The 16597-nt window shown below is 38.1% G+C and overlaps 1 protein-coding gene across 2 annotated transcripts in view; it reads right to left on the bottom strand.

Annotated features, from left to right (window-relative positions):
* Positions 1-630: 630 nt before the first annotated feature.
* Positions 631-16597, bottom strand: part of LOC140738295 (mediator of RNA polymerase II transcription subunit 13-like) — a 207360-nt gene continuing 191393 nt past the window's right edge. For both annotated transcript variants that reach the window (XM_073065473.1, XM_073065474.1), the window contains exons 24-31: positions 16368-16591; positions 14369-14511; positions 9073-9231; positions 8412-8579; positions 7176-7324; positions 3629-3802; positions 2216-2322; positions 631-2130 (exon numbers count right to left, since the gene is read on the bottom strand). In XM_073065473.1, the coding sequence (XP_072921574.1) occupies positions 1998-2130; positions 2216-2322; positions 3629-3802; positions 7176-7324; positions 8412-8579; positions 9073-9231; positions 14369-14511; positions 16368-16591 (1257 nt within the window). In that variant the 3' untranslated portion in view covers positions 631-1997. The remainder of the gene's footprint in view (positions 2131-2215; positions 2323-3628; positions 3803-7175; positions 7325-8411; positions 8580-9072; positions 9232-14368; positions 14512-16367; positions 16592-16597) is intronic.

Genomic DNA, 16597 nt, shown 5'->3' with positions numbered 1-16597 from the left:
AGATTGTATCTTTATATTGACGGAAGATATCCTTTTCTTTAAAGCAATTACATAACCATGCAGTATAACCACAAATATCAATAAGGAGAAACCAAGTGAGAACTACTAAAGAAAGATAAAATTCTTCATCTGTGAAATTTACCTTCTGGCATTTTCTACTGATATGAAGTCACAAAATGTTTAGTTGAGAAAAAAAATGCAACATCCCTTTTAGCCATTCCACTGAAGCACAACTGAAACTGTACCCAAGTATGTGGAAGGGAATCAGTACTATGATGAAGGAAGATGAATAATTGTCAAAAAACAATTTAATTTCTTTCTAGCTATTTTATACTTTTAACATTGATACACTTTGCAAAAGGTTTAAAGAAACTAGCTCAAAATACTCCTAATTTCCCTGATTTTGAATAGAGATTGCGTAACAGAAGATAAAGCATTTCTCTGAAGAGCTGAAGGATACGAACGACATCCTGTGAAAGGAGCAGACTTGATTGCAATAGTAACACACTCTTTTCTTTGACTGTTCCAACCACAATGTTATTGTATAAAACAATATGAAGTTTCCAATCTCTTCCTTGAGTTGTGCATTCTTTCAAAATTTACCATAAGGAAATGTACCCAGAGATTGCATTTCGATAATTTAATAATTTATTAATCTAAAAAAGTGTGTAAAAGTATAGCTCTCATCCACAAGATATATGAATGACATTAAAATGCCTGCAGTTTTATCAAACTCGCTTTTAGTGTATTTGTTTCAGCAATACAGAATTAAAATGAACTTCACTTATTTTATTTTATATAAAAGAAGCCCACAGCAAAATGCTCAGAAGAAAAAACTTCATATTGGCGTGAAATGTACAGCTGTTACATTTAAAAATGTTCTGAAATATACATACAAGCATGCTAGCAAACCCAGGTTATCAGTAGACAAACTTTTTGGTATGCCATTTCTGAACCTTGAATGCCTTCCAACAGAAGAAAAATGAAAATCTTCTGTAAATAGATTCTGATGTTCAACTGGGGCTTGTATGCTCAAACTTTTAAAAATCCACAACTAAAATATGCATATCCACGGGAAATATACATACAACTTTCTCACATTGAAGTACATAATATAGGATTTTATCTATTGCCATTTATTTAATTTTTTGCACAAAAACCTATAAATATTACTTCACCAGAATCTTTTAACTTAAAACTTAAATAAAATGTCAGAGGGCTGAATTTGCACCTCCAAAAATATGAAGACGAGCATTTATCTTCATCAGTAAAGTCTTAGATAAAAATGGCCTTTAAATTGAAACACCCATTTTCATCTACAGTCTGATGAATTCTGGGAGGGAGAATGACAATAAAATGGAAAAAATTACAAACTTCTACTTACAATTTTCACCAAGTTAACTTTTTATACAATTTTACAATCTTGATTTTCCTCTTCAAAAGGCCTTGTGAAATTTTTCTGATTAAGAAAAAATAGTACTGCAATTTGTCAATTTTACACTGTACACAATAGATACAAACTGTTTTGATATATCTGGTTTATATCTACAATACAAAGAAAGTCACCAAAGGCGACTCAAATGCACAATAAAATATCATTTACAAGCACTAGCTAGTTGATATTCCCCACTATATTTCCCCGATTTCACAATACTGTGTTTTTAAGAATGTACAATTTATCATGAAAAATAAATTCTGTTTTAGCAATGATGACAAGTATAGTTTTTGAAGCTGTAACATAAAATTTCCAAAACAGTTACTAATGTGGAAGAGCTGTATAATGTAGACCGTTGATGCAGCAGTATCAAAGAAAAGTGCACTGCATGTTAATGCTCACACATTGTAAAGAATTGGACGTGGAATGAATTTAATTGTCTTGAAATGGAAGTTTGATATTTTTCCTTACAAGATCTTCAGATCACTGATAAATAGCTGATGATGCATCGTGTCCTTCATCAAGAAAGTGAGTGGGTCTATGTATAACACAATTTGTGGTTTCAAAGTAAATTCATAATGGCATTGTACATTTGAGTAAGCACCACAAAGTGGACTGGTAGACAGGACTGGCGATCTTGCGTGGCAGGGTTACAGTTGAGCCATGATAAGGCATTATACTGTTCCAGCACAAACCTAAAGAAGAAAAAGAAAAGTCAGTATCCCTTTCAATTTTAATTAAATGGGAAAAATCAAAAAGTAATAGCATGTTGACATAAACCTCAAAACATCCGAAGTTCGATTGGAATCCAGAGGGTGAGGATGAGTGTGCTTGCCAGGAAGTAGTTCATCAGATTGTGCCAGGGAGACATGGTGATGCAAAGAGGCCTAATGCAAATAATAAGCAACATTTTAACAAGGTCAGGTCAAAGACTATAAATACATCGAAAAACATGTTTAATTTTATTGCCAGTTCATTTTCCAATAGATTGTGCATTGCTCTGGGTAATTCTTCAACAAATGGTAGCTTTGGACCCTATTTAACAAAATTCCCCAACTGCATTCAAGTTTTGTCTATATTCCGATGCAAGTCATCTCAGTATTTAGTACAGCATGTACAAGAAATCCAAGAAAAACAGAAAGCCAGTTCCCAAACTCTCAGGCACATTTCTTCTAATGAAATGCAAGGACATGTATTGCTTCCAAGGACTGCAAATGCATTTAATTTTGTGGTTGTTACATAGAAATCTGTCAGTGAATGATGCCTGGCACCTCAAGTCATCAATTTATTTATATAACACTTAAAGCAAAATCTCCCACAGGGCACTTTAAAGTAACATTAATTAACAAAACTTAAGACTAAGCCATATTCGAGGATACACAATCATATGTCCAAGAGCTGATCAAAGAGGTCAAATTTGAGGAATGCCTTAAGAGGAAAGGGTAGAGGCAGAAACAGGTTTCAGGATTCCAAAGGGCAAGGCCTTGCCAGCAAAGGACAGAGCTGCAAAATGGTGGTGGGATTAAATATGGATAATGATTGCTCAGCTAGAGTTGGAAGTGTTCCAAATTTGCATAATATTACAGGAGTGGAGGACTTTGCAGGTGAAGGCAGGATTGAGTGAGGCAACGTAAAAGTTTTAAAACTAGTGAAATTTAAAGTGGGAATATTTTTTTAACTGTATCACCACACAGCAATAGGCAGAGGGATGCATATGGTGGATATAGGGTTTCTGATGGGGAATGAAGCCCAACAAAACTTTGATTCATCCAATATTGATTGCGGAACAAGCAGTCTGATAATTTTAGAGACAGTGTACAGGGGATCTGGAAATAATGGGAAGTTCACAAGAATGCTTTTAAAGTTGTGTGATGAGGGGCAACACAACGGTAACAGTGGATTCTTGGAGGACACTAAAAGTTACAAAATGACCCTTATTCACACCCAGCTCCTCAATGGAAACCATTAAAGGTTTCCATCTTTACATGACAAAATGGAAAAATTATGGAATTACGTAAGCAGCAAGAAATTCAGAGTATCCATATGTGGAAATACACCAGGTAAGTGTCAATTAATGTTCCAGCATTATGATAGCCTAAATTTGCCCGTCTACCCCAACCTGCATACTCACAATAGTCTTGTCTACAACAATGATGGACTGATAGATAAAACAGTTGATGAAATGGAACTTGCCTTTAAAAACAAAGGACATTGATTTTGAGCATGAGGGCAGGCAGACCAAAACCACTGAGGAAGGTTCTCAGCTTTAGCAGTTGATACAAAATATCCAAGAGCAAGTGGTTGCTGGAGTACATTTGCAACTTCCTCATGAGCTTCAGTGGAGAGTAGCCGCTCACCACCTTGACCCTAAAATAAGACCAAATATACATTTGCAGCAGCCAAAATGTCCATTGTGTCAAATATAGCATTATTATCCTATGATTCACTAATTGGATTTTAGATTTATAAAGGAATTGCACAACAAAATTAATCTTTTAACCAGATGCAATGAAGCAATGTAAGTGGGTGCTTCGTCACAAGTGCAAATCTCCTTCGAGATATTAACATAAAATGTGATTTGGCAAGCATGCAATTCATACTGAAGGATTACTAAACAATTATGTTCACTCACCCCTCCCCAAATATCTGAGTTAACCATTTATAAAGACAGTCCATCATTATATCATGTGCAATCATATAGTCTTCACCAGAACACTACTGTATAATAACATTCTGAAATGGCAACTGAATGACCAACTTCCATACACTTATATCCTAAATAATAACTGAACATTAACTATATTGTACATATGATTTAAAGTAAAACAGTTTTTCTTCTGTGTGTATAGATAGCTGGAGTTAAAATGCCTGGAGTTTGAAACGATTTGAAACAGAAAATGCTAGAAATACACAGGCAGCATCTGTAGAAAAAAAAACGTTTGTGTTCAGGTTGATGACTTTTCTTCAGAACTGGGGAAAAGTAAGACATGGGTTAAGTTCACCAAACTTCCCAGTTGTGATGAATGTTTGAGCTGAAATGTTAATTCATTTTTTCCTCCCAACAGATGCTGCATGACCTGATTATATCCAGCATTTTATGCATTTTTCCCTAAATTTCCAACATCTGTAATGTTTTAATACAAGGGTGGACAGAATCAAAAGCAAGAGGTCTGTGATAAGATCATTGATGAACGGCTGAATGGCAAAATTAGTAGATGGACTGTCTGAAAGAACATGATAAAGGGGACTAATTCTGTGAGAGGAGTAAATTAAAGATGAATAACACCTGAACATGTAAAAGTTGGGGGGGAAATCTGACTTCTGCTGCCATTCCCCTCACTGTTCAGGGGAATGTTCCTTTGGCAATAGTCAAGTCACTGGGACTCTGGCACTGAGGCTCAGAGGGAGCAACAGTGATAGCAGACTCAACAGTGAGGACATCTCTGAGTAGCTGCAGAAAATTCTCAAGGGGAAGGGTGAAAAGCCAGAGGTCCTGCAGAATGAGCTTTGGGAATTGGGTAACAAATTAAAATACATGACCTTGAGGATAGTGATCTCTGGATTACTCCTAGTGCCAAGTGCTAGTGAGTCCAGGAATAGAAAGAATATGAGGCTGAAGAGCTGGTGCAGGGGTTCAATTCTTGAACAATTGGGATTTCTTCTGCAGCAGAGATCACCTGTACAAGAGGGGCAGGTTGGACAAACCAGAGAAGTCCAGTATCTTTCTGGAGAAATTTGCGTTTGCCATCAGGGAGGTGGGACTCAAGACAGCAAAGTCAGGCATATGTGCAGCAATCAAAAAGTGTAAACCTAGTAATCAGGATAGCCATGATTACAGTTAAAGGGCAGAGAGGTCCACTGCATAAAAACTACATCAATTTCAATACAGGTAGATTAACAGATAAAACTGATGAACTATGGGAATGTATTTCCTTTTGGGACTGGGAATAATGTGGCCATAACAGAAACGTGGCTGAGAGAATGACAGAACTAGCAGTTCAATGTTCTGGGACATTGGTGCTTCAGGTGCTACAGATAAAAGTGAATGGGGGGGGGGGGGGGGGAAGTGTTGTCTTTTTAATAAGGGAGGACATTACAGCAGTGATTAAAGTGGATGCTCTTAGGAATCATTTAACAAGGGCATTTGAGTGGAACTTAGAAATAAGATATAGATTGTTGCCTTGCTAGGACTGTGGTATGGACCTTTCAATTGTCAGTAGAAACTTAAAGAGCAGATGTGTTGAGAAATTGCATGAAGTTGTGAAAACAGCACGATAGTGCTAGTGGGACATTTCAATTGTCCAGGTTCGAGTGGGCAATCCAAGTGATAAGGGTCGAGATGGGGCGGAACATGTGCAGTGCATCCTGAACAGTTTCCTCACGGATTGTTATAAAGAACCTACTAGGAAGGATGGACCACCACAGTCTCTTTGCAAGGGCTGGGAGTCCAAAACTAAAGGGCACAGATACAGGATAAGAAGGGAGAAATTTAAAAGAGACCTGATTATAACTTCTTTATAGGGAGGGCAGCGAGTACCTGGAATAAACTGCCAGAGGAAGTGGTTGAGTCAGATACAATTGAAACATTTAAACATTTGGATAAATACATAAAGGGGAAGGGCTCAGAGGGTAATGGGCCAAAAGTGGGGAAGTGGGACAAGCAAATTGGAAGCTATGGTCAAGCAGAGATCAGTTGTACTGAAGGGCCTGTTACTGTGCTGAATTACTCTATGACTTCAGGTCCTTCTTTCTAAAATTCTATTCTAGTAAATTCATTGTAGAAATGCAAATTTTGTCATGGAGGCAAATACAAGAAAATCTGCTGGTGCTGGAAATCCAAAGCAACACATGCAGGAGGCCCAGGCAGCATCAAGACCCTTCTTGAGGACTTGAAATCCTGAAGAAAGGTCTTGGCCCAAAACATTGACTGTTTACCCTTTGATTTTCTATAGTTAAGGAATGAAACCTATACTGATAAACAATTGCAGAATTACACCGGCATTTTAAGTACCAATATTCCCAGATCTCTCTATGCAATAATATTTCCAAAGCTTCTCAAACTATGGGCCAGATTGCTTTATAGTCTGTCAAAGGTATAAATAGCCATGATTTTGAGATATACTGTTGTAATGAATCTGTCAGTTCGTTCTGATACAGTAATTCCTTGGGGAAATCGCTGCTTAGATCTTGTCAGATCAGACTTGACACAAAATCAGAAACCCCTCTGATTTCAATGTAGATTTGGAATTTAAGCATGAGAAAGCAACATCCATATTTTTGCTTCAATTTTAAAACATTATTGTGCTTTTAATAACTTTATAAAAATTGTTCACTTAAATTTTCATACTTTAAAATGTCTCTGAAATCAGTGTCATTTCAAGCTTTTACAGTCAGTAGAGCTCTAGTCCTAGATTTAGTAGTTGTCAAGAGTTACTTGTCAATAATAAATGATGTTGTTGACCTTTTGTTGCAGAGGGAAAGCATAATAAACTCTCTGGATATGGCCCATCAGGTCAGGAGAAAGCTGAACATAGGCAATGGTTGCTGATAGGCCACAATCTGGCCTACCCAATTTTGCCAATCCTGCTAAATTGAACTAAACACAGTCTCAACACTATCCATTTATTTCAACCTTTCCTGATCATTTAGCTTATCAATTTTGTAACCAGTAGATATTACAATTAGTATTTCTCCTTCCAACCTCTAAAGTTTTGCGTATAATTTGATATTTCCACCTTACCCTGCCAGCTTCACTGCTGTGCTGAAAATGTGAACTTGCACCGATGCCAGTTGGTGAATCAGGAGAGGTGAGATTACCAGTTATTAGTATCCGGATATCATTATCAAAGTCTTCAGCAAAAATATCCTCGTCCAAAATTCCTATGCCATCTGTTTCAGCAAAAACAAATTTTTAATATAAACATTTTTGCACAAAGCAAATGCAAAATAGCCAAGAGACCGAATGTGCTAAACATAGCCGCTCCATGCTCAACTTCTCTTGAAGGTTGATTTTTTGTGTTTTCACATATTTCATGCAATATGTGCATTAATGACTTAACTTCCATATTCCTGATGTATATTCTTACCCTCAATCACCTGACCTAATCCTTTCAAAGTTTTCTTCTAAAATCAACTTTCTCAAACTTTTCATTTACAGTGATCCAGATTCTTCCAACTTAGTGGGGGGGGGGGGGGGGAATCCTTTTATCTTTGAGGAATTCTACAAATGATTTAAACAGGTTAGCCACTTTATTTAGAGAAGAGAAATGCTCAGTCAAACCTCAGGTGTTTTGATAATGACATGAGAGTTCAATATTCACTATCCCAACAGAATCTACACTGAATTTTCTAATCTTTTGTAAGTCCTTGAAAACCTGTAAACTATTTCTGCACTTTTAAAGGTCTGTTTATTCTTTGTAAGATGAGATGGAACCAATGATTAATCAAGAATCAAAAAGCTTCCTGCTTTTACATTCTATAGCTCAGTTCATGAACCTCTTCACTCCAATTGCAAAGAACACACTGATATTTCAATGTTCTCTCAGGAACAACAGTGTTAATTGAATCAGCTCTAAAAGGGGCTACTATTAACTACAGACCAAGCACCAGTGAGATAATGTGCTCCTATGAACTGAACAAACATAAATAACATGGCTTGTTTGCCAAACTGTCTTGATACATTTTCCAAGCTGGTAAACTGATAAAATATTCTCAAATTTTGTTTCTGCTCTCTGGTTTTAATAAAAAGCATTTTCCCGAGATCGGCTAGTAGAGTTTAAGTGATATCTTAGACAGTCTGAAGAAAATGCATCTACGGATATGTGGAGAAGGCAATTCTCACCCACTGATTATGGAGCAGCTACAAACACAACACTTTATTCCCTCACATTAAACTAGATAAACATTGCTTCTAATTTCTGAATCTAAATATGTCTATGCTTAGGAAAAGAATGAATAAAAATCAAAAAATGCTCACCTTGGTTACCAAGGCCTTCCAGAGCTTCAGTATTGGCAACAACTGTAGCAGCAGATGTTGGGAAAACCAGAATGTGAGTACAGGATGCATCTTGTGGGGTGTTTAGCTGAGATGTTTGCAAATTGAGAGCTGTGCCACGTCCAAATACAGAACCCATTGTGACAGCATCTTAAAGAGATCCAGAAATCAAATAACTGTCAGAGTTTAACTTAGGGATAAAAGTTTATTAAATTGCAGGTAAACTACTAAATATACATTCATGAAATACAGGTGTGCACCGCTTAACGTCCATTCGGACGTCTGATTGCATATACGTCCGTGGTCCCGATCGGAGAACGTGACGTAGTGACGTAACCAAACAAAACGTGTTTACATAGAAGTTTAAAAAGTGAAAAAAATTAAAACAGTAAATAATAATAAAACTTTAAAAATAAAAATTATTGTGTATGTATGTATTATAGCATACAGTATGCAGTTTTAGTGTAAGTTCTTGGCTAGTCAATAAGGGTACAGTACAGCGATATTCGATATAGGTTCACCAAGTACATAATACGGTGTTCGCACAACATCCATATAGGACAACGTCAGGTTCTGCGGAATGTATCGGGGTCGTTAAGTGATGCATACCTGTATTTAAAAAGATTTCTAAAAAAATTATTACCTGGCATTACAACAAATGAACCCTGTGGCTCCAAGGCAACCAAGCAGGCACTGAGAATTGTGGGAGAGTCTGCAGCAGATATACCACACATTGCGCATGTCTCCTTCAACTGTTTACTCGTAGACTGCAGTGAGCGCCGTCCAATGAGGATACTCCAATCTGAGGAAAAGATATGATTTATGTTTTAATGAAGAGAAGCTTCTATCAGGGTGGGTGGGCTTTGTTGTAAAAATGTAATTGGTCTAAATTGCTAGTTACTACATACAGTAAAGGACAGATAGATTCCAGTAAGGAAAGTAGTACAAGGACGGCAAGATAAGAGAACCTTGGATGTTGAGAGAGGTGGCGAACTTAGTCAAGAAGAAAAAGGAAATATGTAAGGTTTAGCAAGCTGAAATCAAATAAAGGCCTCAAGGATTATAGAGATCAGAAAAGAACTCAAGAAAGTATTAGAAAAGGCAGGAAGGACCATGAAAAGTCCTTGGCAAGTAGGATTAAAGAGAATACCAAGACATTTATACATAAATCACGAGGAAGCGAGTAGACCTCTCAAGTATAAAGGAGGTAATGTGTTTAGAGGTGAATGATGTAGGCAAGATCCTAAATGTGTACTTTGCATTTACGAAGGAGGAAGATGTGGAGAACTAGGAGATCAATGTGAAGCTCTGCTAATTTGCTGGGGCATTTCAAGATAAAAGAGGAGGTAATGTCCTTTTGATCAATGAAGATTCTTGGGGATAGAATTTATAAACAAGTGGACAACTACAGCCTATTTAGGGCCAGTCAACTTGACCATGCGGGGCGAGTTGCATGCTCTTCCTGTGAACATGTGGGTTTCTTTCCACAGTCCAAAGATCCACTGGTTAGTAGGTTAAAACTGGTCATTGTAAATTTCTCAGTGATTATGCTAGGGTTAAAGGTGGGTTGCTGGGAGGCCCAGCTCATTAGGCCAGAAGGGGCTGTATATCTAAATAAATAACTTGTGCCTTACTAACTTGGTTTAACTTTAAGGTGATGACAGAGGTGATTGCTGAAGGTAGAGCTGTGGGTGTTGTCTATGTGGATTTCAGTAGGATGGTTGAAAAGGTCCCTTATGGGAGGCTCATCCAGAAGATTAAGAAGCCTTGGATCCACAAGTGAATTGGTCATTTGAATTCAGAACTGGCCTGCCCATGTAAGATAGAGTAGTGACCGATGGGACTTACTTTGGCTATCTCTCTCTGTTTATGTATTGGGCAGCACCAGACCACGGATCCCACTGCTGTCATTGCTGGTTCCAACGACGACCGTGAATTACATGGCCTTCCGTTCTGGTTCCAGCCTGCACATTGGCTGCCACCACCTCCAGACTCAGACCTTCCTCACTACTGCTTGGCCCCCAGGCTAACCTTCCCCAAACACCTCTCTCCAACCACGGGTCTCTCAGGTTCCCCCGTCACCTCTTGGGTCCTCAGAGCATCCATCTTTCTTGCACCCTAACTTCCCTGAACATCACAACACTCTCCCGTCTGTTGACACCACCAACTCTCCTCCTCACTCTGATCCCAAGTCTAATCCTTGCCATGTCTTCACTTATCCTTCCGACCATCCCCTCTCTGAGGCGGAACGTTCTGTCCTTATCAAGGGTCTTTCCTTTATTGCCCTTCACCTGCAACAAGCACTTCTTTTGTTGCTTCTGCCTCCGAGCCCACTTCTTTGGCAAGAATTTCCAACTTTGCACCAATTGTCCCTTCTCCCATCTCCAACCCGCCTCCTTTTCTTGGGCATCCCACTCTAGTTCTCTGCCTGCTCTTGATCTTTTTATCTTCATTTGCCAACGAGACATCAACCAGCTCAACTTCAGCATTTCTCTCTCTTCCTCGAACCTTAATCCCTTGGAATGCACCAGCCCCCACTCTCTCTGCACCAATCCCAAACATACAATCAAACCCGCAGACAACCTGCTGTTGCAGCAGATGACATTTATCTTACTGAGGCTAGGCAGCAACTTTCAGATACCTTCTCTTATTGACCCCTTGATAAGGTCACTACTTCAGACGATCAAAAAATTGTTTCCCACATCACTAACTTAATTCTCTCCCAAACTCATAGTTCCCTTACCCCATTTGTTTCCATCTCCTCCCCAAGAGCCACAAACCTGACTATCTGGGTAGACCCATAATCTCTGCCTGCTCCTGTCCCACTAAACCCCTGTGTGCGTACTGGAACTCCATTCTATCATCCCCTTTGTTCAGTCCTTTCCCACCTACATCTGCAACACTTCACATGCTCTCGATCTCAACAACTTTCAATTCCCTTACAAATATACAGTACTTATAAAAAGCATTCAACCCCTTGGAAGTTTTCATGTTGTATTGTTTTACAAAATTGAATTACACTGGATTTGATTTAGCTTTTTTTTTGACACCGACTAAAAGAAAAAGAGTTTCGTGTCAAAGTGAAAACAGATCTCTACAATATTTTCTAAATTAATTACAAATATCAAACACAAAATAATTGATTGCATAAGTATTCACCCTCTTTAATATGACACACCAAGTCATCACTGGTGCAACCAATTGGTTTTAAAAGTCACATAATGAGTTAAATGGAGATCACTGTGTGCAGTCAAGGCATTTCAATTGAATGTAGTAAAAAAAATACACCTGTATCTGGAAGGTCCAACCGCTGAGGTGTCAGTATCCTGGTATAATCTACACCATGAAGACAAAAGGACACTCCAGGCAACTCCACCGGAGGTTATTGTAAAGGACAAGTTAGGAGATGGGTACGAGAACATTTCCAAGTCACTGAATATCCCTTGGAGTACAGTTAAGTCAATCATCAAGAAATGGAAAGAATACAGCACAGCTGTAATTCTGCCTATAGCTGGCTATCCTCAAAAGCGGAATGACTGTGCAAGAAGGGAACTGATGAGGGAGGCCACCAAGAGACCTAAGACGACTCTGGAGGAGTTAGAAAAAGCTTCAGTGTCTGAGATAGGAGAGACTGTGTATACAACAACTGTTGCCTGGGTGCTTCACCAGTCGCATCTCTATGGGAGAATGACAAAGATAACCTCATATGAAATCGCAGCAAAAGTTTCTAGAAGGCACGTGGAAGACTCTGAGGTCAGCTGGAAGAAGGTTCATTGGTCTGATGAAACCAAAATTAAGCTTTTTGGCCATAAAACTGAACACTATGTTTGGCGTAAGCCAAACAGTACACATCATCAAAAACACACCATTCCCACCATGAAGCATGGGCGTGGCTGCATCATGCTGGGCGGAAGTTTCACTGCAGCAGGCCCTGGAAGACTTGTGAAGGTCAAGGGTAAAATGAATGCAGCCAAATACAGGGAAATCCTGGAGGAAAACCTGGTGTAGTCTTCAAGAGAACTGCAACTTGGGAGAAGATTTGTTTTCTAGCAAAACAATGGCCCCAAGCATAAAGTCAAAGCTACAAAGAAATGGCTTAAAAACAACAAAGTTAATGTCCTGGAGTGGCCAATCAGACCTCAATCCAATTGAGAATTTGTGGCTGGACTTGAAAAGGGCTGTTCACTCATGATCCCTATGCAATCTGACAGAGCTTGAGCGGTTTTGTAAAGAAGAATGGGGAAAAATTGCAGTATCCAGATTGCAAAGCTGATAGAGACTATCCACACAGACTCAAGGCTGTAATTGCTGATGAAGGTGCGTCTATTAAATACTGACTTGAAGGGGGTGAATACTATGCAATCAATCATTGTGTATTATATTTGTAATTAATTTAGATCACTTTGTAGAGATGCTTTCACTTTAACACGAAAGAGTCTTTTTTCTGTTGATCAGTGTCAAAAAAAGCCAAATTAAATACAATGTGATTCAGATGGAATTCAGAGTTCATGTAAAGATAATGCATTGCTAATGGAAAGACTCTTAACAGTGTTAATATGCAGAAGTAACTTGGTGTCCAAGTTCATAGTTTCCCAAAAGTGGCTAGTGGCAAGTTTATAGTATGCTTGCCTTTGTGCGTTGAGGAACTGAGCTCAAGAGTCAAAAAATTATGTTGCAGCTTTATAATCTAGTTAGACCACATTTGGAGTATTGCATCAGTTCTCTTTGCCCCATTGTAGGAAGGATGTGGAGGCTTTGAAAGATGCCTACCAGGATGCCTCCTGGATTAGGAGTTGGACAAACTTGGATTGTTCTCTCTGAAGCAATGGCGGCCAAGGAAAGACCTGATAGAGGTTTAAAAGATGAGAAGCATAGATAGAGTGGACAGCTGGTATCTTTTGCTCCCAGAACGAAATGTCTACTATCAGAGGGCATGCATTTGAAGTGAGAAAGCAGTTCTTTAAACCGAGAAAGTGGTAGATTCGCACTGGTTGGATGTTGGTGAAAGCATATATGATAGAGGTATTCAATAAATTCTCAGATAGATACATGAATGTGCAAGAAATGGATGGATCTGGACATTGTGTAGGCAGATGGGATTAGTTTAGCTGGGCATTTGATTAGAAATTTAAACTAGTTTGGTACAACACTGAGCCAGAAGGCCTCTTCCTGTGCTGTGCAGTTTGTTCTATGTTCTACATGCTTTGTTTAAAACAATTCCTTAAAAGAATATTCCCTTAGTTCCCAGATAGGAAAGGCATATCCTGATATGTATTGAGACCAGTTATGTACAGTACTAGAAATCCCATTCTGAAGCATTAGCTCCAATGCAAACAATTGCTTTATATAACATACTCTCCCCACTTTTCATATATTCACATAAACCATTTCCTGAAACAGTTAAGGAATGTGATGTTGAGTCTGTTACATTGATACTCTCTAACCACAATATCCTTGTTTACATGCTCTTTTTCTCTCTGACTACATGCATTCCAAGGCAATGTGATAAGATCAGGGAATTTCTATGGAGTATATCACAAGTATCTGTATTCTGCAACAGCACCTGGGGTGCCTTTCTAATCAATTATTCATAGACCTTTAATACATTATTCCATATGTTTTAATAAAATAGTTCAGTTTAAAGTAACTTTGCTCAAAATGCTCATTGAACCTTCAGCTATTGTAATGTATTCTCCATTAATTTTGATAAACTAAAAATACAAGATATTTCAATAAATGGCAATCTTTCAATTAACACTTGGGTAACGTAACAGACTAGATAAATGCTTTGAGGCTATGAGTTCAACAAAGCTTTTGTTCATTTTGCAAAACATGTCATATGACTGTATATCAAGAAATAAGATGTCTGACAGTTTTGAATATTTCTAAGTTTTACAGTACTTTTGAATGAATAGTTATTTTAAATCAAAAATGTCAACCTTTGAGCTCTCCGTGTCCCACTCTTCCAAGTCTTCCCATCACAATTCTCCACGGCACTGATGTCATTTGCATTATTCCAACACACCACTCCCAGAGCTTCTGCAAACTCATTTTGCGGACAGGCACTTTACTTCTCCTTGACCTGAAAAAATTCATGCTCTTAACTCCTGGACAAATAAAGATGCTTTCTGTACTATGTTCCATTTTGAAATTTTGAAATATGGTATTGCACATACTTGTCTCATTTCTCATCAATACTTAGAATGTAGTTTAAATAACTAATTCACAACAGCAGTAATTGGTATTAATAACAGCCATATTTGCTAATATCTTGCCACCTTCACAGTAGCTAATTATTCATAAACACAGATAAAGCTCAAACTGCCATCAATGTCATTCATTCCCATCAGGAATAAATATTAATTGGATTTTTAAATTTTTGAACACTCAATGTCCGTAATCAAGTGGTCTCTCAATAGAGCAATTTAGAAAGGCCATCCTTTTTTGCCAGATCATACAATTTTAAACATACAAGTAGCTGGGCTTTTGACTGTTAATAACTTTTTCTACAGAATGCAGTTAAATTGATCTTATGCAAATAGTAGGATTCTTATTACAATAAACAAGGTAAAACGATGCATAATCTCTAGTCCTGTGTAACTATATTTAGACATGAAATTTAATTAGATTTGCATCATCAGCACAAACCTGGAGTGCCAAAGAGCCTACACTTGTGCAGCACATTTTGCATAGGTGTAGAAACAGAGGCTGGCAATATGATTTTGTCATTTCCTAATATTAGATTTAAAATATTTCAATAAAAAACTATGAAAATGGATTATCTTGATCAAAACTCAGAGATACAAGTTTGTGTAGGTAAATAAGAATATTGTCCTCAGAGTGAAGATTGAAGATTGTTTACTGTAATTTCCAGTCCACAAGTGTAAAGGATCTGATGCAGCACAAAAAAACACTACAAGATAAATAACAATAATAATAAACAAACATGATAAATATAAATACATCAGATAGATTATATACATAGCTTGATTGTATGTTCAAGAATGGCACTAGGCACAGGGGTATCTACACACAAGGTGACTGAGAGGAAATGATTAAGTAGTGGTGTTTGGGGGTGTGGAGGGGTGGGCTAGTGGCTAGAGATATTGATCAGCCTTGCTGCTTGGGGAAAGTGGTTGTTCATGAGTCTGGTGGTTCTGGCATGGATGCTACATAGCATCTTCCATAATGGGAGTAATCCAAACCGTGCGTGAGCAGGGTGGGTGGGATCCTTTGTGATGTTATTGGCCCTTTCTGTATGTATGACCTTGATGGCATGTAAACTGGTGCCGGTGATTCATTGGGTAGCTTTGACTACCTGATGGGGAGCCTTCCTGTCCCCACAGTACAGTTTCCATACCATGCAGCTTGTTTAGGATGTTCACTACTGCACAGCTGTAGAATAACATGAGTATACAGTAGATGTGCATTTTCCAGCTCTCTTCAGCAAGCTTTCCTGATTGTGTAGAATGTGTTCTGGGACCACGAGAGGCTGGATGAGATGTGGACTTCCAGGAATATAAAACTGCACATAGTTTCCACTGCTATGTTGCCAATGCAAAGAGTGAGTGCTGCAAGTTCTCTTGAAGACGATAACCATCTCCTTTGTCTTGTTAACATTGAGGAAAAGGTTATTTGCCTGATAAAATCTCAAACTCTTACACGTCCTCTCTGTGGCCATCTCATCATTGTCATAACAGCTCATATCTCAAATTACAGATAGTGTATATTCAGCATTGAATTACAATTACTTTATAAAGCTTAGTTGAAAATATTTCTACTTTATTAAATTCTTTCAAAGAAAAAAAATGCCAATCTCTTTTCTATTTTTGTCAAGGTTACTTTCAGCCTAAACAAAAATCAAGTTCTAATGTGCATGGGATGTGTCAGCAAGAAATTATTTTCAGGGTAATAATCATTTTGAACTTAAATTCTTACCTGTTAGGTACATCAATGTTTAAGATGCATGTCTCCAGTAATTCCCCATGGAGATCTGTACAGGATGCCAAAAGCCATCTCTGATCATGAGATAAACAATATCCTACGAAAAGCACATTGTACTTCTGACTTGCCTCTCCAAATGTTTCACCTAGTTCTGTTTGCTTGTCCTTGATCGGTGCCAAGATACAAGGAGGTGAGTATACTTGGATAGGGTGGGGGCGCTGGAA

The sequence above is a fragment of the Hemitrygon akajei genome, chromosome 14 (genome assembly GCF_048418815.1).
Source record: "Hemitrygon akajei chromosome 14, sHemAka1.3, whole genome shotgun sequence".
NCBI classification, from domain to species: domain Eukaryota; kingdom Metazoa; phylum Chordata; class Chondrichthyes; order Myliobatiformes; family Dasyatidae; genus Hemitrygon; species Hemitrygon akajei.
The sequence above is the reverse complement of the archived record's forward strand: the minus strand, read 5'-3'. Positions and strand labels throughout refer to the sequence as shown.